Source organism: Megalops cyprinoides, chromosome 18, assembly GCF_013368585.1.
Source record: "Megalops cyprinoides isolate fMegCyp1 chromosome 18, fMegCyp1.pri, whole genome shotgun sequence".
NCBI classification, from domain to species: domain Eukaryota; kingdom Metazoa; phylum Chordata; class Actinopteri; order Elopiformes; family Megalopidae; genus Megalops; species Megalops cyprinoides.
The window spans coordinates 30,176,756-30,201,702 of NC_050600.1; the positions used below are offsets into that span (position 1 = coordinate 30,176,756).

General features: G+C 42.4%; 1 protein-coding gene across 7 annotated transcripts in view; it reads right to left on the reverse strand.

The window, feature by feature from the left end:
* The window catches only part of uvssa (UV-stimulated scaffold protein A), a 38,752-nt gene extending 17,417 nt beyond the window's left edge, over positions 1 to 21,335 (reverse strand). The window contains exons 1-8 of one of the 7 annotated variants that reach the window (XM_036550721.1): positions 21,092 to 21,335; positions 17,616 to 17,730; positions 16,735 to 16,852; positions 15,954 to 16,284; positions 14,329 to 14,449; positions 13,048 to 13,401; positions 12,092 to 12,201; positions 11,444 to 11,572 (exon numbers count right to left, since the gene is read on the reverse strand). In XM_036550721.1, the coding sequence (XP_036406614.1) occupies positions 11,444 to 11,572; positions 12,092 to 12,201; positions 13,048 to 13,401; positions 14,329 to 14,449; positions 15,954 to 16,284; positions 16,735 to 16,852; positions 17,616 to 17,649 (1,197 nt within the window). In that variant the 5' untranslated portion in view covers positions 17,650 to 17,730; positions 21,092 to 21,335. Of the gene's footprint in view, positions 1 to 11,443; positions 11,573 to 12,091; positions 12,202 to 13,047; positions 13,402 to 14,328; positions 14,450 to 15,953; positions 16,364 to 16,734; positions 16,853 to 17,615; positions 17,731 to 20,431; positions 20,895 to 21,091 lie in introns of those variants that run through there. The other 6 variants (XM_036550723.1, XM_036550726.1, XM_036550725.1 and 3 more) reach the window with 6 other exon arrangements.
* Positions 21,336 to 24,947: the final 3,612 nt, after the last annotated feature.

The following is a 24,947-nucleotide window of genomic DNA, read 5'->3' on the forward strand; positions in this document are numbered from 1 at the left end:
TCTCTCCTTCTCCCTTGTTATCTCTTTCTCCCTCTCTTTCTCACCCTCTTCCTCTCTCTTTCTCCTTCATTTCATCTCCCACTCCCCTCTCTCCCTTTCTCCCTCTCTCAATCCCTTTTTCCATCTGTCTCTGCTGGCGTTCAGCCTGTGGGATGAGGCAGCGTGCCCATCAAGCGCTAAACAAAATTTATGCCTTTTAATTTACTCCAAAGGCAGCCACTAACCGTTAACCGTTCCCCGGCGCTACAATGCATAACAGAGGAGGCATATTTTTAAATATTGGGGTCATCTTCATGTTCAGTTCTTACTGTCGGTGCCCTTCGCTTCTGAGGGTGTTGACTGTGACACTGCTCTACCTGTGCACTCCTCTGTCTATGGCACTCAGCCGTGCACACCTGTACGTTCCTCTGTCTGCGGCATTCAGCTGTGCACACCTGCGCATTCCTCTGTCTGCGCACACCTATACGTTCCTCTGTTTGCGGTGTTCAGCTGCGCATACCTGTGCATTCATCTGTTTGCTGTGCTCATCTTGTTAGTACCTGACAGCAAAATCTACTCAGAAGCAACCCTCTGCTCCTTTTACCATTCAGTTAGCCAAATATTTTTGAATCATATCATTACTGTGTGGTTTGTCACTGCTTATGGGTCTCCACGACAGCAGATTGGCGGTTTGAGGCCTAAATATTCCATGTGGCGTTACTGGAGAGCCAGACAATGACAGCGGTGGGCCCTCGGGACTCCCAGACTAAACAGTTCGCTCTCTGGAAGAAAGTGCTCAGGAGTGCGATACCAAAGCAGCAAATCTCCTCTGTTCCAGTGGTAAATGCTTCCGTAGCTTTAGGTGTACTCTGATCTGGAGGGTGTGTGTGAAATTGGCACTTCATTCAACAGCAATGTTTTCTCAGTCAAAACAAATGCAGCTTTATCCAGTACACATATTATAACTGATTGCCAATAATCTATTGCCAGCGGGTAGAACTGGGGAAAATAATCATTTTTTCAATGCATCGCAATACGAGAGTGAAAGATTCTGCATCCATGCAGAAAAAGAAAATAATCGATTTTTAAAAACTGTAATTAACCCTCACATGTACAGTCACACTGGTGTGACTAGTCATTTAGCACGTAGGCTAAAACCTGTGCGATTAGAACACTAGAGTGGAAAAACTCTAGCTAATTTTAGCTTTGAGGAAACAGCGATTTAACGTTAAAAAATATAGCAAATGCTAACTGATAACTATAAGAAGTTTAATAACACTACTGAAAACATAACGAAACGTAACGTAACACGCGCGCTACATAGCATAAAAATAAGTTATATGCGAAAGGGGTTAAATAACATACATGCCAGCGTACTGTTTTTATTGTAAATAAAGTAGGCTAAGTAACTAAAAAATACACCCCCCCTCTTCCCGGATACTACGTTTATCACTTGTGCCTGGTGTGATTAGAAATATGGCGGAAGGGGGAGGAACATATCCAGCAGCCAGAGATTAAAAACACACCCAATATCTTGAAAGCAGATATTTGGGCACATTTCAGTTTTTATGAAAATATAGGCAAAAACAAGCTTGACAAAACATATGCTGTGTGTAAGACCTGCCGAGCCAAGATTAAATACTTCGGCAATACAACAAATATGAGGAATCACATCACCCGCGTCCACCCGGAGCTAAACCTAGCAAACTCCAAGTATGTAGCTTCTAAAGCTGTAAAAGAAGTTTATTTTCTATGTAAAACCATTATTTTTTTACTATATATTTACAATGCATTAAAAACAAAAATGTTTTGTGTTACTTTTTAGATACCTTGTGGTAATCTTACTTGGAAAAAGATATGATATATGCTTTATATATACTATATACACTGGGGTCCAGAATTATTGGGACACTCACTTTTTTTTCCTGAAATCCCTCAATATTTATGTCAATGTCAATTTCAGCTTCATCTTCTGTGACCATGTTCCAACCTTGTTAGGTTTATATAGGCTTCAGTATGAGTGTTTAATTAGGTCGCAGGGCAACGTTCAATCAGGCCTAATTGAAGTGATGGTCATTTTTGTTCACTTGTCCGCACTCATAAGTATGTAGGTAACTTTTAAAATTAAGTTAATGTCATGGAATTGTCAGTTTGTTAAGGCATAATTAATGTCATACATATTATTAAAATGTTGGAAATAAGGGTAGTCCATCAGGCATCATGTGCCAACCACATAAAGAGATGTTTTGAAAATGTTAATAGTTGCCAAAACATGTAACTGTTTTCGCCACACCATAAATTTGGTTCGAGTGATAAAACTAATAGCTACAGTGGACACATCCACACTTAACCACAAAATGCCCAGGTGTCCCAATAATTTTGGAAGCCTAGTGTATATTATAGTATAAGTATAGTATACGTGATATGATTTTAGAAAACAGCTGTTAAACAAAAAGTTGAAAAGTAAAAAACAGTTCAAATCTGAGGGCCTTGTCATGATGCATCGAGAATCGTTTTGTAATCGAATTGCTATCCTTTAAATCGTAATCAAATCGAATCGTGAGACCAGTGAAGATTCACATCTCTACCAGCTGGCATCTTCAACCAGCCTGCTGAATATCCAATTTGTGTAACTTATTAAAAAGGGCTATGTTGCTGAAAATCCACAGTGCGTATTCTGTCCTGAGAACAGAGGTGAAAATGCCTTCACTCTGACTGTACAGCAAGCTTTCCTCCAGGAGCAGGGTGATTTGCGAGTACCAAGTGGATATGTATTTTAGCAGCTGATGGAGGTTTTTATTTTGGTCCTGGCATCCATGCTGTAAAAAGATCATTTTGGCCATAAGGTCCAATCAGAGTCCTGTGAGTCAGTGCCCAGGAGGGGCTGGGGCTCTCTGGCCGGCCCACGCTGAGGGCAGTGTGCGCTTTTATGCAGTGCGCCCCCTGCAGGACACCATCTGTCACAGTGCCAAGATTCTCCATCCACTCTCAAGAGAGAGTCCAACTGACTTCAGTCGCGGGTGGCAGTGTCAGGGGTGGGGCGATGACAAAGTATAAACACCATCAGCACATCTCACATATTACTCCCTATCTTAATCACTCTCATTCATCCCCACACTGCAGCACACTGTGCAGATTAAAACCGATACTTTGTTTTTATGCATCACCATTTTTAATCCAGAATAGTTATTTCTGCACCGTTAGATTAAAAAACCTGGGAGAAAGATCAACGCTGCTCTCGAAATTTTGCAGTCAACAAATGGTATTTTATTTTGAATGCACTTTAATTCTGCGGTGATAATATCATGGCTGCCAGCCTGAGAGGGCAGGAGCATAACTCTCCGATAGGGCTGTATGAGATCGAGAATTAGCTTCCATAAGGAGATCCCCCTGGCCCCAGACACACACACAGATATTTACATTTAAACACAGACATCCCAGGCCTCGAAACGTTTGGCTGGCTGGAATGCACCACTTCTTTAGCAAATCAAATTCTTTCACAAACAAGGCAAAGGAATCATGCATTTTTTAATACAACGGCAACTGGAGTAAAATTAAAGATTACTCCGGTTTAATCCTTCTCTGACATTTGAATACTCAATGTCTTGTTCCTCCTCTAATGTGCAATCAATTTTAAGGTCCAATTAGCTGTGTATATTAAATGGTAAGTGTAAGGAAAGAGCTCTGGCTGTCCTTTAAGCAACGGGAGTTTCATTAAAGGTTCTGGACGTTTGTTCTGTGTCTGTGCACACCACATCGCTCCATGGTCCCCGGGGGGAGACACTAAATGTCACGCAGAGCTAGTGCATGGCACCTTTCTGCTCCCCCCAGCCTGTGTCCTCTCTCCACCGAATGTGGTTTAATTCTATTTCTCGGCAGGCTGGACCTAGTGCCAGCGCACCTGAGTTATTGGTTTGCTGTAATAATTTGCAAGACCTTCCAGTAAGAGAGTGTATTAGCATATAAATAGCAGATGCACGCTGGCCCATCACAGCTGAGTACATTTAATTTTTCGTTTATAAGACCGAATGGGTTTTTAAATGCACAGCCATCAAACTTGGCAAAAGACAAATGAACTTGAGAGTTCAGTTGTCCGAGGCTTGCCTCCAATGATCATTTTTTAAAAGGATAACAGACTTATTTAAGGATGGTGCCGGCAGAACGCGTTCCCAGGTGCAAAGCCATTGAGATTGCTTACAGAGTTAATTAGACCTTGCAGGATATATTGCGGGGCCGTGGGAGCAGTTTAGCTCCCGGAATGTGTTTTTTTTTCCTGGTAAGTGGGCACATATTTAGCCCAGAACTTCATTATCATCCTCCGTCTCTTGTGGGGGAGAAGGGAAGGGGGTTGGCACAACTGGTCGCCAAACCTTTCGGGCTATCAGCATGCACTCAGACCCCCCTCCTCGGCACATGCACATGCTCGTCCACAGAGACGGTCAGCCGTCTCGTAAAATGTCATATTTACTCCAATGTTACCCCTATGTTTCAAGAGAAAGATGAACCCAGGAGAAGTGCTCAGCTGGCCAGGCTAAACCTCTGTGTTCGCCTTGAGAGGGCCGTACACTTGGCATGCACTCGGTACAACTAATAAAATACTGAGGGTTTCTGTTAAAGAATCTGCCATTTTTTCACACCATGAAATGTCAATTTAATTTCAATCTTATGTTAAATATCCATTTGAAATGCTGACTGCAAGGCCTGCTGGCCTAGGGGCCCTTTAAACAGTCCTTTTGATGACCTCGTTTAGGGTGTCATCAGTTTACACAAATCAAACAGTCATTCCATTTAATGCAAACAGGTATTTGCTTCACGCATTTGACCAAATACTATTCCCAGCTGTGCTTTTCATACTCAATCTTGACAGTGACCTTGATTTATCAACAGTAAAACATTAACAATATTAACAGATAAGTTTCCCCTGCAAAGGGAACAATAATGATAATCTCATCAGGATGGTGTGGAAAAAGTCCCCTGTGACTTCCCTGTGTGTCTGTAGGCTTCTTCACCACAGAGGAATGATCAGCTTTTTGTGTCGCAGATGGGTTTATGGTCCCACCTAATGGGCAGAGCAGGCATTATTATTATTGCCTGGCTTACAGCTGACATTTTATCCATCAGTAAAACAATATTTACTGGTTAGGAGCATTATTCAATTGTGCAACAGTGGCCAACCTGGGAATCAAACCTGCCACCTTCTGGCTATAAAACTAGTATGTTAGCCACATCACAAAACCACAGGCTTGAAAGCAAACACCATTTACCGGAATGATGGCATCCCCCCAAAATTGCACAGGATTTGACTGCACATCTAAACGGGCTTAGAATAATGAATCCCACCTGGGCTGCAGAGAGGTCCTCCCAGACCAGCGATCCGTGGCCGAGCGCTGTGCATGGGTGAACGGAGTGCTGATCTGGGATTAGCGGGGAAGGGGAGGGTAGGGGGGAGCGAGGAGGAGGAGAGGTTGTGGGGCTCTGTCTGTTTATCTGCGGCTTTAGGAGGAGGAAAAACAGAGAGGCACATCAATTACAGTTCCCCCCGTCACACCGATAAGATGCCTTATCAGGAGAAACAGCGGCACAGACCCCCTGCCGCATGTTAAACACGCTCTGGTTTTGGGGAGTCAACAAGGTGCCTGCTTTACAAATCCTCCGGTCTTCACACAAACCCCTGTACCCCCCCATGACTGATAATTAAAGAGGCAGAAAAGATATCCCCCAAAATCTGCGCAATGAGGAGGCAGCAACTGTCCAACATGTCCATCCATTCCTCCCCGTAGTCGTGGAGATGCCGCCACGGGGCATTATGGGATGCTGATTTCACGCCCAGGGGGACAGACAGAGCCGCAGCTGATCGTCGCCAGGATGTTGGTGTCACAAACGTGTTCTGGCTTTTCGCATGCATGCAACTGGCTGTAGGTCACAGGCCAATCAGAGATCAGTCTAAAGTTTTCCAGTAGTGGGGGATGTGGTCTCCTAGGGGCAGAATGGATGGCACAATTGGACTTGTCCTGCAGGAGCTTGCCTTCACCTTGTGAGATGTAGTAAGGCCAAATGGGAAAGTATGGCTCACTGCAAAGAGCAGGTCTGCCATGGCACTATTTCAGTACACAACACATGGCAGTGTAGTGTATGCAAAACCAAATAAACCATTCAACCCTGGTTATCATGCACGCCAGTTCAAATATAGTTGGTCTGATATGTAAATGTGTATTTACACATTATGTTTGAAAATTACTGAGAAATGTTCACAAAAAGTTTTACAGACATTTATCTATACTACACTTCTCAGAGTTTCACAGAATCACCTCCAGACAGCGCAAGTTTCCAGAGTTCCACAGCAGAGACACACCACATACTCCCAGAGTTCCACTGCAGAGACACATCACATACTCCCAGAGTTCCACTGCAGAGACACATCACACTCTCCCAGAGGTTTACCGCAGAGGCAAACATCACATGCTCCCAGCATTTTACAGTAGACACACATCACACACTCCCAGAGTTCCACAGCAGAGACACATACCACACGCTCCCAGAGTTCCATAGAAATCATCTCCACACACCACACACTCCCAGAGTTCCACAGCAGAGATACATACCACACACTCCAAGAGTTCCACAGAAATCATCTCCACACACTACACACTCACAGCACAGCAGTGACACACAGGCCCACAGCCGGAAATGGCCAGTTGCCCCGTTTTGAATTTTCGTCTCATTTTTTTTCCAATCAGCCTGAGTTTATTGTGTCGAAGAAAGCAATTCCGTCTGTGTCAGAAGGGCGATAAAGGGACTAAAGTAATGGAACGCTTTTAAGGGAAAAGAGAAAAAACTAATTATGATAAAAGACTTGTGGTTGTTGCTTTATCAGGAAGCAAAGACACTCTGCATTGGAAATGAGGGCTGACAGTGATAAAGCCATATGGAGCAGAGCGTGGCGCTTTGTCACTGTCATTCCAGCATGCCGTCTCCACCACCGAGCTTAACAGGAACGTCAGGTGTCATATCGGCACATCCCACAGCGCTTGCCTCACCAATCTGCCGGCTGCGGCGGCCCCAGAATGCCTCTTCTGCACACCGCAGTCACCAGTCGGTTCCTCAAAAACCTATTTTCCCTGGGACGGAGCACCCCCACACCCTGCAGACGGGACCCATGGAGCACCCCTCTATTGGATTGGTTCAGTTTGATTTGGAGGGGCGCTAAGCGGCAACCCTCAGCACTACCAGGACATGCGTGAGGTGAAATTAATATTTCAATTGAGAAAAGTGTAGGGTGTTTGGTATCTTTATTTGGAATAAATATGACTCAACATGCCAGGTGTGAGCTAAATGACATAAGGAGAGTCATGCTGGTCAACTCTGTAGACAGTTTCAGGCCTGGTGCTCCTTCTCTGGCTTATGTTTCCTGCAGCATCCACTGAAACACGGTTAAACCAGCCACCTCCCAGATGCAGACTTTTCCATGTACATTGGAGTGAGCAGCCCAGCCAGTACTACATCTGGACATGCTGAAGGGTTTTAATTCCTAATTTGCAGATGTCTTCTTTTTTTAAATCACCTTTTAATTTATCCTCAATGCACCATTGAATCAGTTGCTCACTATTTGTAAATTAAAATTTAATTCAGACAAATTATACCCTTTTCTCAATGTTTTTTGCTCTGCAATTTTTTTTTTTTTTTACTATGGCAAAACCGATCGCCACCCCACTGAATGTATAACATCCAGTCTTCTATTCAGTATCACATACAGTGGGATATGGTGCCCTCTCCTGGTAAGGTGTAGTAGTGATTAACTTGCATTCCAGACTCCATTGTACTCCAGAGCTGTGGTTTCATGATTTGATTCTAAACATATGGCATCGATATGACATCAGGCAGGACAGGCCACTCCAATAAAGCACCATTCACTGAACAATTCACTTACACCACTGCTCAGTCAGATCTCTGTCCCAATCTGGAGTTGAAGGATTCTGTAGTGGAATGAGTTTGCAGACCCAGAGCTGCATATTCAGAGGCTTGCACATTCAGACAGCTGTCTTTATATCTGCAGTCATCTATGTTATGCATTACATTACATTATTGTCATTTAGCACATGCGGCGCGGTGACGAGATCTATAGCAGATTAACGTCACTTAATCGTTGGTTGTCTGAATGGTGCCCCTCTAACAACGTGGGTTTTATAGATAATTGGCACAAATTTTGGGGGCACGTTTTGCTCTCTTACAGCAAATGCCTTTATTGACAAGTTCCCTACATCATACTACCTGCACAACGAAATCTCCTCTAGTTTATGTTCAAACCCTAGCTCAACTGAAATTAATCTACTCGCGGACAGTATCGACTCTACTTAGCGTAAAACTCTAGATGCCGTTGCTCCCCTCAAAAGGAAGAAAATCACAGACAAGAAGCTAGCACCTTGGTATAACGACCATACTCGTGCTCTCAAACAAGCTACACAAAAACTCGAAAGAAAATGGCGCTCCACCAAATTACAGGTTTTTCTCCTGGCGTGGAAGGAAAGCCTCCTAACTTACAAGCATGCCCTCACAGCTACAAGATCCAAATATTTCTCTACCCTTATTGAGAGAAACAAGGACAATCCTAGGTACCTGTTTAGCACTATCGCCAGATTAACCAAGAGTCCTGCATCAGTTAACCCTACCATACCAGCAATTTATAGTAGCAATGACTTCATGAACTTCTTTGATAGTAAAATCTTAAAGATAAGAGACACAATACAAAAATTCTCATCAACTTCTGGTTCCTGCCTGGCCAGTCCCGTTCCAGATTATGTAGGCATGTCTATTAGGCCCACCTTGCGCTTTGACTCTTTTATACCCATTGAATTTAGCGACTTTTCTTCTCTTATCAATTCATGTAATAACTCTACCAGCCAACTTGACCCCATACCAACTGGCTTCCTAAAACAGCTACTGCCTGCAATTGGCACACCGCTATTAAATCTTATCAATGCCTCTCTTATGTCTGGACACGTACGGCAGCCCTTCAAAGTAGCAGTTATGAAGCCTATTCTGAAAAAGCCTAATCTTGATCCCAATGACCTGTCAAACTATAGGCCCATCTCGAACCTTCCATTCCTCTCAAAAATTCTGGAAAAAGCAGTATCAAAGCAACTCTGTGCCTTTTTACACTCTAACAACATTTTGGAAGTTTTCCAGTCCGGATTTAAACTTCACCACAGTACGGAAACCGCTCTCCTGAAAGTGCTCAACGACCTTCTACTCTCCTGTGACGATGGCTGTATCTCTCTTCTTGTGCTGCTAGACCTAAGTGCAGCCTTTGATACCATCGATCATTGTATCCTCCTTGACCGCCTCGAAAACCTGGTTGGCATAAGTGGACAGGCCCTATCTTGGTTTAGGTCTTATCTATCAGAACGATATCAGTTTGTCTCCATCAACAACGAATCCTCCACTCGTTCCAGAGTAAGATATGGTATACCTCAAGGATCTGTGGTTAGACCTCTGCTCTTCTCGTTATACATGTTGCCTCTTGGCGATATCATCCATAAACATGACATTAATTTCCACTTTTACGTGGATGACACTCAGTTATACATATCAGTCAAACCCGATGTCCCTCTGAATATTTCAAACATGGAAGCCTGCCTAACAGATGTAAAGAATTGAATGGCCCGAAACTTTGTCCTCCTTAACCCGGACAAAACCGAAATATTGGTCATAGGCCAAAATTCAATCAGGAGCAAACTCACTCATTTTACACTGGACCTTGATGGTGTCTCCCTTGCCCCGAGTGCAGCCATCAAAGACCTTGGTGTTGCTATTGATCCCGAGCTCTCCTTTGAAACTCACATAACTAACACCTCTAGGACTGCCTTCTTCCATCTGAGAAATATTGCTAAAATCAGGAAAATCGTATCAATTAACGACGCTGAAAAACTAATCCACGCCTTTGTAACATCCAGATTAGACTACTGTAATGCCCTCTTGTCAGGATGTGCAAACGTCTCATCAAAACCCCTTCAGCTGGTGCAAAATGCAGCTGCTCAAATCTTAACTAAAACTAAACGCTTTGAGCACATCACCCCAGTTCTGGCTTCACTCTATTGGCTACCTATTAAATACCGGATCATTTTTAAAAGTACTCTTACTCACATTTAAGGCTTTAAATGGGCTTGCCCCCCCCCTATCTTAAGGACCTTCTTCATTCATATCTTCCGCAGAGAGCCCTTCGCTCCCAAAATGCCGGGCTTCTCACCATTCCAAGAGTGGGCAAAACTACTGTAGGCGGTAGAGCCTTTTCCTATTAAGCCCCTCTCCTGTGAAACAGTTTACCCTCTGAGATTCGGGGAACAGACTCTCTCTCCACCTTTAAGTCTAGGCTCAAAACATATCTATATAGTAAATCCTTCAGCTGAGACATGGCCTGGTGCTGGCGTGGATCACAGAGTCTCTGGTGGACTAAGTGGTCATTGCTTTCATGGACCCTGTGCCGTGATCTGGTGTTGACTGTCTTAGGGTCGCCCTCATGACTATGCCGGTCCCTTGCCTCCCGTCCTCTAGGTATGCTGCCATAATGTTAGCCTGCCGGGGTCTGTCCTTGTTGCACACCTTTTTCTCTGCCCCTCCTCTCCTGCCTCTCTGTTCTACATCCCTGCCATTCTTATCATCCACTAACCACTGTTTTCTGTTTGCTTCCTATCCCTGCTCCGGCCTCCTGTCCAGAGCTGTAGCCCAAGCATCTCATCCCGTTTTCCAGTCCTGCTACCTCGCTGCCCTGCCCATCAAAGCCAACTGCGTTCCAAGGCCCGGACATCCTAGGAGACATTCTTATAATCACTCTACTGTTAACTACTATTGTCTGTCAATCGTAAATGTCTTAAAAGTACACTGCATAATTTGTCTCTAACTCTATCTGCCCAGTGCCGGCCAGAAGCAGATGGGCCCCCCCTATGAGCCCGGTTCTGCTCAAGGTTTCTTCCTGATAGGGAGTTTTTCCTTGCCACTGTTGCCTTAGGCTTGCTCTCAAGGGGTCTCAGGCCTGGGAACAATGTAAAGCTGCTTTGTGACAACTTGTGTTGTAAAAAGCGCTATACAAATAAAAATGAATTGAATGAATGAACTGAATTCTTATCCAGCAATTTACACTTAGGCAAGGTACCTAACCCACAGTTGCCTCAGTAAATATCCAGCTGTATAAATGGATAACCTTGTAAAAAAGAGTAACCTATGTACATCCCTCTGGATAAGAGTGTCTGCAAAATGCCAATTACAGCAACAAAGGTAGTTGTGGGTTAAGCATCTTGCCCAACGGTACAACAGCAGTGCCCCAGCAGGGTATCAAACCGGCAACCATTTTGTTACCAGCCCTGCTCCTTACCACTATGTCACACTGCATTTTACTCAAGCATGTGTATGTCACCCCTGGAGTAGAGCTCTGTGGCTGAGACCCTGACCCTGTGTTCGTAAATGCACTCACGACTTGCCGCTCTCCCCTCTTGTAGTCGATGTGCAGCTCGTCATGTCTCTGCAGCGCCCCCTCCAGGGCGGTCTTCAGGTCTAGCGCGCCTCTCAGCAGTGCCTCATTCCCACCGGCCTTGGTGAACACCTGAGGAGACATGATACTGCCACACCTGTCCTCTTAGGTACATAAAAAGACATGACACCGCCATACTTGTCCCCTCAGGTACATGAAGACACTGTCCTATTCAGCCCAGCTCTGAAAGAGCAGTAGGTTCAGATGTACTTAGGAATGGACCTGATAGACCCCGGTTCTGAAGGAGCAGTTGAGTCCAGATGTAGCTAGGAACAAACCTTACTGAGCTTGGTTTTGAAAGAGCAGCAGATGCAGGTGTAGCTAGTAACAGACTGGACAGAGCCCGGTTCTGAAAGAGCAGTAGGTAGAGGTGTAGCCAGTTATGGACTTGACTGACCCTGGCCATACATTAGCAGAGCTTACAGGTGCAGTTCAGTGACTGTTCAGCGCCTGGTTCTACACAAGAGCCTCTGTGTAAAGCAAACCCGAACCTAGATCAGACTGTATGGGTCTGACTGCCTACAGCAGTACTGCTGATAGCTGTAGTAACTGTGTCTCTGTTCTGAATGAACAGTGACTGAGCCCATGTACCTGCACCCAGGACTGGACAGCGGGTAGGTGCTTGGTGCTTATGAGGCGCTGCAGGTCCTTCATGGTGGTGACCACAGCCTCGTTCTCCTCAGTTTCCTTCACTCTCAAATCTGGGGATACCAGGCAAGAAAAGAGTTCTGTAAACTGGTGTGCTCTGCTGGTTCCTTTCCAGACTGCCATTTCTCTTTTCACACAAGATGTCCTGTGCACTTTCTTCTCATTCAAGATTAACCAGCCATTTCCTTAAGATCACAGAAATCATAACTGTCCACCAACATAGTTACTGCCCATTACTTCAGTTAAACTGTATATGACTAAGAACAAAACAGACAAAATCTGTACAGTAAGTTACATTACAGGCATAACATTACAACTAAAACTGAACACCATTAAATATACAAATTTTGCTGTCCAATTCATATCCTTTAAGAATGCACTAAAATCTAAATATATATAAAGTTGATGAATAGGTAGCTTCACAACTTCACACCACATATAATAGCTGCCGACAACGACTGTTTAGATATGTCTGATCTCGTGTCAAACATGTCTACTGTGAGAGCTGTGTTCTGAGTTCAGCACCTCTTTGACCTCACAGTACTTAAGCAAACCACTGGGTGGTCGCTAGAGTGACAGTAACCATTCTGTGCCCCTGAGGCTCAACTACAGTGCAGTTTCTGCAGAGCCCCAGCTGGGAGGGGATTTTTTGTGTGTGGCACTAGCAACAGAGGCATGGAGTGCTTGCCTAACACTGCACCGTGTTCAGCGATGAGATAAGTTAATTCCAGAGTGACAGACCGGTGCATAATGCTGAACTAAATCCAAAAAAGCTCTGAAAGGGAGAGAAATTGAGCAGAAACTGCATGATGGATTCTGCCTGGACCTGATCACCAGCTGGTCCCAAAGGGCCAAAGCAAAGGTACAGCCACCTTGCTTGCACCACTGTTCATGCCCACCTGTGGAGATGTCCAGCTCAAGGGTGTATCTGTGTGACATCAGACCAGAGCTCCGGATGAAAGCCTCTTTCTCAGAAACCTCCTCCGTTTCAGACTCCTCTTCCTCCTCATCCTCCTCCTTCTCTACTACCCTCATCCCCGCTGGTCCCTTGTCCTCCAGGTCTCTGCTGCAGCAGGGTTGCTCATCTTCCAGGGCAGGGGACCTGCCATGCTGCCCTGTGGATGCAGACGCTGGCGTCTGATTGGCTGATGCAGGTTCCAGGTCGCCCAGATTGAAGTCGACGGGGTGAGGTGCCAATAGTCGCATGCAGTTCTCCACCTCTGTCAGGCACTGCTCGATATCCAGAGAGGCCTCTGATGGAGACACAAATACGCTGCAAGGCAGGTCCACACAGCCCCGTCTCCCCTCCCCGGGCCAATACTGCCAAAACCAGAGTGCCTCTGTTCCCACAGGCTTCTGGCATTCAGCACAGGCCGGCAGCCTGATATATCCGACTGTCCGTATATCTCATCCCACTTTCTGTATCTATTCAAGAACCATCCACTTTCTATATCTCTTTAAGAACCTCACACTTTCCTCTACCACCTGACATACATCTGGACCAACCAAAAGCAACAATTACCTTTGCCTGCTTTTGGTTGGTCCTGATGTATATCATGGCTGCATCCGAATACTCATACTGCCATACTATATAGTACGCAAAAAGCAGTACACACAATCCGTAGGGTGTCCCAATAGTCAGTAGGCATTTAATAGTAGTTGAACGGTACCCATGTGTTAGATGAAAGTGGAAGGTTCTTAGAGAGATATCAAGAAGCTGGACGATGCTGAATACCAAAAGCCTACGTGAATCGAGGTGCTCCGACATTTGGTATCTGGTATTAAAACTAAATATCTTTATTTACTTTTTATATATTTAACATTTATTTTATATTTTATATTTTAATACTTATTTTATAACATTTATTTTTTTATATTTATTAATATACAATTATTGACTTCTATTATCTGTTCATTTGTGGCCCTCTGTTTTTGTAGTTCCATTCAGCGTTATTTAAAGATTCAAAGCATTGCAGAGCTTCCAAGCTTTAAAGCTTCAGACTCTGAGGTTCAGGCCTTTAATGTTTCCATGCTTCCAAGCTTCAAAGTTACCCAGATCCAGAGGTTCAAAGCTTCAGAAGTTCAACACATCTGGGATTCTCAGCTTTGGAACTTCAAAGCATCAGAGGTTCAGAGAACTCAGGCATCAGGGGGTCTTAAGGACTCACAGGAGCTCTTACCTTCCATTTCCTGAACAGCCTTGGTCACTTTCTCTTTATAGAACCTCTCAAGCCTCTTCTCCTTCTCTTCCTGCCTCTTTCTTTCTGCCAGTGTCCGCATCTGAATGTCATTGAAGTCCACCTGTAAAATAGAGATGACACTCATTACTGCGTGTAATGTTGCTTGTTGTAGCACCACTGGAGGTTTGTAAAGTAATGCGCCAAGAGTACAGTGGGACAATGATGGATTTGTAATGAGAAGGTTGCCAGCTTGACTCCTGGGTGGGGTGCTACGGTTGACAAAGCACAGAGCCGTCATTGCTTCACAGTGTAAATACCGCAAAACTTCCAATAATAGCCGAGTCTCCAATAAACACAGGTCTCTTATAATCGCCGGTATGCACGACCCTTTCAGTGAAATAAATGCCTGCCTCAAATAAACACCAGGGAATATTATATTTATTTTTCATGACTATAAAATGAAAGAGCAGTGGGTTAAAATGCTTACAGTAATCCTATTTATTTTTTGTGGCTAAAAAACGAACATAAACAAATAATTTTTTTACATTAGGCTAAATGTGGTTGTTTTAGTGAAGTCAATTTGCCTTATGCGTGTTCATCTGTTCACGAACAAAACAAGCTTTCTTTCGGAACATGGTAGCCTAAATTCACAGTGATACTGCTATTCTTACAGACTGTGCTCTTCCATCATCATGCAATGACAATGTTTAACTTACTTTATTAGTGATTCCTGTTTGAGTTGCTACCAAAGAGCGCTGTATAATGTTTGTTAAGTAGGCTACAGGGGGAAAAAAAAAAACAAAAAACATGGTGAATTTTCCTGGTCAGTTCAGCTACCAATAACTTGCAGAAGCCTGAGGGCTTTAGGTGAAATAAACGCAGGTCTCTTATTATCACCGAGTCTCCAATAAATGCTGGTAAAGTTAAGTAATTCAAGCAAATAAACGCCTCAGCGTTTATTGGAAGTTTTACAGTATATAACATTTTAACCAAGCATGATGTAAATCCCTCTACATAAGGGTAAAGGAAAGCAAGGGAATCGCAAATGGACAATGCTGGCAGAGGAGAAACCACAAGCCCTCGCTGTGATTAACCCTTTCATTGCCATACTCCCCAGTGCTCCAATGCACCATTAAGTGCTATCACCTTCCTTCAGCTGCCCACCATGCAACAAAGTCAATGGCTCAGATAAGCCAGAGGAATCCTAGCACCTACGGTAGTATGTACTACAGGTAAGTACATGTGTATCCCTGTCTTTTTTAGAGGGAACTGACATTTAGATTTGTTTTCTGAAAGCTGTTCAGTAGCTTACCTAACAATTATCATTCAAGTTACACACCTAATGACAGCTCAAAATGTGTGATATGTCTATAGGAAAATGTGAGCAAATATTTGCAGACAAACCCTAGGCAAGTGCTTCAGGTGACATAAAGGGTAGCGATGCTTTCATGAGGTGCACAGCTCCAAAATCCCAGTGTGCCACCTGAGCAAAGTAGCACTGCGCGGGGTAAAAAAGTTGGCTAAGTAATGTTGCCATTAATGTGCTGCAATGTAATGTAATGTCCTGGTTCCGCACTGCAAGCCCAGCAGGGGAGAGGTGAACATGGTGAGCTTGCAGAGACTACCTTCTTGACCTGCTTGAGGAAGTGGTACCCCAAGGCGAGCTTCTTGTAGGCCTGGCCGTAGATGGATTGCCAGGCCTGAATGGTGCGGATGGCCAGGGTCTTGAGCTTGCGGGCCACCTCGCGGGGTGGGGGGAGAGGCCTGTCAGCATTTGTCTCCACAGTAAGCTCCAGGAACTCCTGCAAGCTGGACACCAGAAGCTCACGGAAGAGATGGGAGCGCGAGAAGAGCTGCTCAGCCACCTGCAGGGCTGACAGGCGTATCTCAGCGTGCTCCTGCGCCAGCTGGGTCATGATCAGATGATACGCATATTCAATGTAGTCATTAGACACCCTGGGGGGAGGGGGGGAAAGGTGTTTGTTGATTCACAAACACTTCAATCAGGCTGAAGTCTTGCTGCGGAGTCTCCGTCCTACTCACAGAAGAGCATGTGCAAGAGAGACAGGTTGTTTTTCAATGTGGACGGACAGCTCTCTGAATTTGTGCCTGCACTTTACCTAACAGTTATCATTCAACATTTCACTGTGATTTGCACTGAGTTCACATGGCATTCCTTGTGAAAAAGTACTCTCACAAAGAGATGCAAAAACCTGGTAAATATTGGTAAGACTGCTAGCTAAAATTGGTCATTCAATGGTTAAATGTAATATGTGAAAACACTTTCCCCGGGATTCACCATTTCATAGTATAACCACTATACATAGCTCATACAGCCTTCCACAGAAAGCAACTAATGGCATCACTAAATCACAGACCAATACAATTAAAGCAACATCTTCTTACTTGCATAGCTTCTTCATCTCCTTCATTTTTTCTACATTCAGTTGGGGCTCCCCAGAGGTGGTTAACTCCTCCATCAGCTCAGATAACTTCTCCCTCTGGGCGTGGTCCATCCCCCTCCCTGTGACATCACAAAGGAAAAAAACACAACAACCAATCAAACCCAAACCCTCAAAGTGTGGGCATGTGCTTATTTTACTTGCATCTGAATTGCATTCTGAATGACTACATATTTGGTACCTTGCAATCTGTCTTATGAAATTAATCATTCATAAAGTTAAAACCTGGCAACTGTTCTTAATTTAACCAGACATCATTTCCTTGCATTTTCAGTTTTGACTTATTAATAATGACAAAAGTGCCCCGACAGAACTTTTTATAAGTTATTTTAACATTTAAAAACAAATAAAACATTGTGTGACACAACAGCAGAATCTGTCATTGATTCAACAATGACAGAATGCACTCATCACTGAGAGCATAAAGCCTGGTAAACACAGCAATCTGTACCATAAAACTAAATACTGTAAGTCACTCCTTTTTCACACCTTACCAGTTGAACTGTAACCTGCTAAAAGTCAACCCACAGTGAAAAAAATGATCCTAGGCTCTTATGAACCTAAAATCATGCTGATCATTTAAACCTCTCTGAAATCGCATGGCTGCTGTTATGAGCTACAGGCCTAACTGACAGACGCGGAACATCATGGTTAAAATCTGACTATACATGTTTGTAAGCGCCTAACACCCTTGCTATTCAAAGGGGGGCACGTTCTAGACGCACCGCTGAAAGGAAAAATCACTTTATTGAACAAATGACTAATAACTATACTGTATTACAAAAGTTATGATATAATACATATGAGGAGAAAATGTTTGTTTACATAATAATGGGCAGGTCATTGGGTGTGCTGCCATCTTGCCAATCCTCAAAACAGAGAATCGCAGGGCAGCCTATTTCGCCTGTGTACTATGGTCTTCTGGCGTTGGCAAGGAAATCTGTAAATAGAGTTATTTGTGGAAGTACCTGTCAAAATGGCGTTGCATTTGCCTTTAGCATATATATAACACATCTACAAAAAAGCTAACTAGTTTCCAAATTAATTCAATAATAGTAAGTATCCTCAAAACACCGTAATTTTCTTCATCTATCACTTTATGCTGAAAATAAACTGCCGCTATTATTGAAAATTGAGTCAGTGTTATCTTTTTTATTTTTTTTTACCAAACTTTATTTACAAAATGCATTTCACAACAGGTTTTAACAACAGACAATAATATAATATAAAACAATGTGCTCAAGGTTATAAAACAATATATTAAATATTAAACTCATAACACAGATTTCTAGTATAAATAGCTGTGGGTTTCAAACAATGCTTCACTGTATCCAGATAAGATTTAACATAAAACATAAAAACCAAGAAATTGGGCTTCTGTTTCGCAAATTTGCTGGAATGTACATGCAATTTTGCTAGTAACAAAATAAGACTGATGACATACAATTTCTTTTCAGAAATCACATCATTAAAAAACCCCAAAAAAATGCATTCATTTTTTAATTTGAGTTGTTCATTTAGTTTGCTATTTATACATGTATTAATATCATTCCAGAACATTTTAAAGGTGCAATCCCAAAATAAGTGGGTTATAGTTTCATCCAAATTGTTACAGAAAGAACAAAAGGGGTCAATATTTAATCTATATTTAACTGTCTGAGTTGACAGGATAGCATTTAGCTAGTATTTTCAGGGATACCTCTCATACCTTATTTGTAATAAAACGCTTTCTGGTTAGTAACCATGTCCTTTGCCAGTCTATGTCAGGGAACAAATTATTACAATGAAATACAGCACCATGAAAGACCGGATTCATATAGAGTGCCATAAAATGTTTCACATATTTTAGCAATGTCTTTTGGATCTTCTATAATTGCACCATTTGAATACAGCTTTGTTATGCTATTTTTCTTTTGCCTATTTTTTTCTATCTTAAAGAAGTAGCTGGAATTTTGTTCTCCTTCTTCTAACCACTTCATCCTAGAACGTACAAATACCCCTTTGGCTTTACAGATATACAGCTGATCTAACTTTATTTGCAGTGCCTGTAGTCCTGCTCTCTGATCCTCTGACATATTTTCAGGTAATAGACAGGATAAAGCAATTATTTCAGCAAACAAAGTGTTCTCCTCTTTCCTCCTCTCTTTCTTTAAATCTGCCCCAGTTTTCATCATAAATTTCCTTCATTCAAATTTTAAGAGTTCCCAGTGTGTTCCATAAGAGTTTTCAATATCAGCAGCTTCCAAATATTTTATTTCTAATTTCCAAATTTAGAAATTCATTTAAACATAGTGAATTATTAAGCTTCCAATATGAAGGAATTCTCTTGCTTTTAATATTTGGTGATAAATTCAATTGTAACACAATAGTTTTGTGGTCTTTAAGAGGGGCTGGAACAATTTCAACCTTGTCTAAGATGTCAGACATGGATTCAGAGACTAACCATAAATCAATCAGTGATTGTAAAGAATCAGGTTTGTTCTTCCATGTGAATTCTATAGAGTTTGAGTTATTGACTCACCAGATATCAACTAAGCTTCTTTCATTCATAAAATCAATCATCAATCATTCTCTCTGCTTGGCCATCTGTCAATTTGATCATTGACTGTAGTATTATAATCTCCACCCAAAATAATTTTCATATCTGAGAATCTACCTAAAAATGCTCAATACTTGTGTTTAATGTATCAAATAGATCCTTATTTTCCTTTATATTATTATAACCATAGACATTACCAAATAGAAAAATCTGATTACTAAAAGAGACAATCATAAGGATATAATGACCATGTGGATCAATTTGTGTAAGAATAATCTTCCCATTGAACTTGTGCCTCAATGTCACAGTTCCTGCTGAGCGTTGAGTACCGTGAGACATCCATAAAGCCTCCCCCCATTGGGATTTCCAAAAATTATAATCCTCATCTACAGTGTGAATCTCTTGGATAAGGCAAAAGACTGTATCAAAACTTTTTGCGTGAAGAAATAAGGCTTTTCTTTTTGTAATGTCTATCAAACCTCGAGGATTAATTGAAACAAACTTTTACGATAAAATAATTAAACAAACGAAAATAAGTCAACCCGAGAAACGATGTGCAAGTTGAGAAAAAGCTAATTTTTTCCTTCCGCCGTAAAACTATACGCGAGCATTAGAGAAGCAACTGTTAATGGATCTCCTTATTATCCACAAAGGCTCGCCCCCACCAATCTTCTTTTCTTGACGAGCTTGCTGAATTTTTGGTCACAGCCGATTACGTTGCTCTCGGCCCTCCGGTGTAAGGTCCTCCTTGAAGCGGAGGTTTCTTTGCTTCAGGTGCTTCGAGTGCTTTGCTATTTTCCATATCATGTCGCGAAAATGTCTCATGGTAAACTGGATGACGACACCGCGGGGCTGTGCTTTGACTGGATGTTTTCTGCCAAGCCTGTGAGCTGAATCAATCACCTCGAAAAACTTCTCTCTGTAACCAGGGCCTACGTTCTGGCATGTATCGATCACCTTCACTCTCACTTCCTCACCATATTTCTCAGGTAAGCCATGTAGCCGTAAATTCCATCTCCTTTTGTATCGTGACAACTTCAATACTTTATTTTCGAGAGACTGGATTCTTCCTTGAATATATCCACTGTTTGTTTCAACGTACCTTTTAGATCTTGGATGTCAGCGGAGAGAAATCTGATGGAAGATTTCAGGTCCTCAGATGAATTACCTATTACCTTGCTCCGTGATGGCTAACTTTAGCACAGCTACGATGTTGTCTGCCGTTTCTTGTTCCATTCTCCCTTTCTTTGAAGAAGATGGTTTTGTTAGAGTAACCGGTAGGCAACCTCCGCTCTTGCGTTTAGCTGGGGAGGCGTTTAACATCACCTAGCGATTATCTTAAACTACTGATGTTACTTCAAGAAAAAAACATTGAAGGACATTTCTGCAAACCGCTACTACTCCGCCGCCATCTTAGGCACCTCCTAGCCAGCGTTATGTCGTTAGCAACAATACAAGTAAGGGTGACAAAATTTCCATTTGCAATAACGACAGCTGCACTGCCGCTACAGAACGCCATTTTCTCTGGACTTTCATAATGCCTTTTTGCAGTTGGCAAACACACAACGTTAGATTGCAATAGAACTGCGATGAATTCATTGATACACTAGACTAGATATTATGAGATGAAGTTATATTATGTTTCTGATCGGCACATAACTATGAAGAATGGGGTGTCTCTTTGATAACAGAAGTGAACTTTATCAAATAGTTCGCATTGTATGAAAAAGGAATAGGTTATTGTAATTTCTAGTTTACTGACCTAACGTTACCTGTTACTTAACTCTTCGCTCCGGCGAATTCGCGTGCTCTCTTTTTCAACACAACGTCAACAGAAAAAAATCTCTTGATGTCTTGAAACTCGTAGTTCTCGTAAATTGTAAGTTGTAATTGTAACTAACATTTACAATTGTTTACAACAATTGTAAATGTTAGTTGATGAACGGAAAAGGACATTGTCCGCTCTGTTCGCTTGGACAAAGACCTATCCGACACCATACAGCAGCCCCAACAAAACACAACAGGAAATGACAAGTAGCGCGTTTCCTCCATGCCTACGGCGCGTTCAAGGGGTTCAATTCTGCGCCTAGCGCGAATCCCTGCCACGCATCGGATAAACAGGCGAGGCGCTCTTTTGAAGATGCTGTTATGCCGGGTGTGGGTCATTGATCGCAGTTCATTGTTTTGGACTCGAATATTCTGAACGAACGTATTCAATAGTGGTCAAAACGATTTCATGTTTATAAAAAATGTAGAACGTATGTTGTGGACATCACGGATATTCCAAAATGTACGTACATGTACAGCACGGGACTCCAAGTGTCATATGTTCTGTGCTTAAACTGGCAAAGGTGCAACATCATATGTTTCTTAAAAGGTTACCACTGAAAATCTAAAACATAAAATGTAACAATGCATACTTTCTAGCAAAGTATCATTTTCACAACTTTTTTAATTCAGGCACAAATATCTGCACTCGCCATTCTGTTAACAAAGGATAAGGAAGGCGGGCTCTGTGCTGGAGACTGCTCTGGAGCCCTTAGAGTTGGCTGTGGAGAGAAGGATGTTGCACAAGTTGCTCAGCATAATGGATAATACACACCCCCTACACAACCTACTCTTGCTCTCCATGCAAAACTCTCCATTGACGCCCATTATAAGGAAAACGCTTCGTAGATTGATTTTACAAAAAGCGATCAACTAACACAAAAGCAACGTAGCGTCGGCCTAACAGCCACAGCCATAGTTTTGCTTTTTTGATAGGAGATGGTGTTTATGATGTGTGAGATGTCAGACAAATTTGGTGATCATTGGAGGCTATTTTGAACATTAAGCCACGTTAAGCCTTTTCCTTATAATGGGCGTCAATGGAGAGGAAAACGCTTAATGTAAAATAACGTCCACACTCATAGGATTTCGGTTTTGATTTTTTTTTTTTTTGACAGGTGAAAGTGTTTATGACAAGAGATGTCCAAGAGAAATTTGGTGATCATTGATCGCTGTTTTGGAACATTAAGACACGTTAAAAGCCGTTTCACGTTAAGCATTTTAGAATGTCCGCAAAAGCCTTGACGCTTGGTCGTACTTCAGGGCGGGATTTGTTGGCGAAATTAAAGCACCCATGGATATTCTGGTTGTATGTGGACAGGTTTGCACAAGTATTTTTATTTTATTACAACTTTTATTTGGAAAACTGTAAGCTACACGTTTCGTTGCCTGGATTCCAGTTGTTTCTGCGATTTGCAGCGATCCATTTGCTTCTCTTTTCTTTAGCTTTCGGTAGTCTTTAAAAAGATAGCTCCGACCTGTTGAATCTATTTGTACAGTCAATCGCACAACAGCTCTTTCCCGTTTTAAATGTGTTTTTTTTGTGTGTGTTTTCGCGGCATTCAAGCTGAACGCTTACGCTGCCACTCAGTGGGTGTAACCCGCGGTGAGTCCGCCTATTATGACATCACATGCATAACCTCCCTTCCGGCGGGAAAGTGACGTCAGTGCATACTAGTGTTAGTAGTTGTAGTGGTGTTAAGAAGCATGTTAATGCCACGTGAGAACAGGGCCTTTCTGTCCTTCACAGATGTCTGCCTTTTCCCCGTGAACCACCACTTAAACTCAGTCCTATAGAGACAGTGTCTGTTCCCTGACTCTCCGTCCCAAACTTCTTAAAAACATCTAGTAGGGGCGTTTGTGCTGATAATCTGATAAAAATTAAATTTGACAAACCTGAAAGTAGTATTTGCAGAGAAATGGTCCTTAAGATTGGGTTAATATATATTAGGTCATTACAACCTAAAGCTACATTAGTAAACAAATTGATTACTGATCACCAATTTGATATCTTATGCCTGACTGAAACTTGGCTTAAACCTAATGACTTTATTGCTCTTAATGAATCAACTCCTCCCAGTTGCAGTAATCACCAGGTCCCTCAACCTACTGGCAGAGGTGGCGGTGTTGCTGCTATACACAGCTCCAAACTCTGTGCCACTTTTAAACCTGGCTATAACTTTAATTTGTCTGAACTGCTAGTACTTAGCTTTGCACATCTTGACAAGACTGCATTTCAGCTATTTACCCTTGTAATAGTTTACAGGCCACCTGGCCCTTATAGTGTTTTCTTATCCAAATTTGCCAACTTTTTATCAGACCTGGTTGTCAATACAGAAAAGGCAGTGATAGTAGGCGATTTTAATGTGCGTATGGATAATGAATATGACTCGTTCAGAACAGCATTTTTCTATTGGGCTCTATCAAGCTGTGGATAAACCCACACATTACTGTAACCATACTCTAGATTTGGTCCTCACATATGGAGCAGACATTAACCACATTGGTACAATGACCATACCCATGCTCTCAAAAAAGCTACACGAAAATGTGAAATAAAGTGGCGCGCCACCATATTACAAGTTTTTTTCCTGGCGTGGAAGGAAAGTCTCCTAGCCTATAAGCATGCCCTCATAGCTGCCAGATCCAAATATTTCTCTATCCTTATAGAGAAAAATAAGGAAAATCCTAGGTATCTGTTTAGCACTATCGCCAGATTAATTAAGAGTCCTACATTAGTTAACCCTAACATGCCAGCAATTTATAGTAGTGATGACGTCATGAACTTCTTTGATAGCAAAATCATAAAGATAAGAAATACAATACAAAAATTTTCATTGACTTCTGCCTCCTGCCTGGCCAGTCCCATCCCAGACAACGTAGGTATGTCTATTAGGCCTGTCTCGTGCCTTGACTCTTTTACACCCATTGAATTTAGCGACTTTTTTTCTTTTGTCAATTCATCTAAAAACTCTTACCAGCTAACTAAACCCCATACCAACCAGCCTCCTAAAACAGCTACTACCTGCAATTAGCACACCGTTATTAAATCTTATCAATGCCTCCCTTACTTCTGGACACGTACCTCAGTCCTTCAAAGTAGCAGTTATCAAGCCTTTTCTGAAGAAGCCCACTCTAGATCCCAATGACCTGTCAAACTAGAGGCCCATTCCTCTCAAAAATCCTGGAAAAAGCAGCATCAAAGCAACTCTGTGCATTTTTACACTCTAACAACATTCTGGAAGTCTTTTAGTCTGGGTTTAGACCTCATCATAGTACGGAAACCGCTCTTCTGAAAGTGCTCAACGATCTGCTACTCTCCTGTGATACATATCAGTCAAACCTGATGTCCCTATGAATATATCAAACATGGAGGCCTGCCTAACAGATGTAAAGAACTGGATGGCCTGAAATTTTCTCCTCCTTAACCCAGACAAAATGGAAATTTTGGTTGTTGGCCAAGCTTCAATCAGGAGTAAATTCACTCATTTTACACTAGACCTTAATGGTGTCTCCCTTGCCTCAAGTGCAACCATCAGACCTTGGTGTTGTTATGGATCCTGAGCTCTCTTTTGAAACACATATAACTAACACCTCTAGGACAACCTTCTTTCATTTGAGAAATATAGCCAAAATCAGGAAAATTGTATCAATTAATGATATTGAAAAGCTAATCCACGCCTTTGTAACATCCAGATTAGACTACTGTAATGCCCTCTTATCAGGATGTGCAAATGTCTCACTAAAACCCCTTCAGCTGGTACAAAATGCAGCTGCACGTATCTTAACTA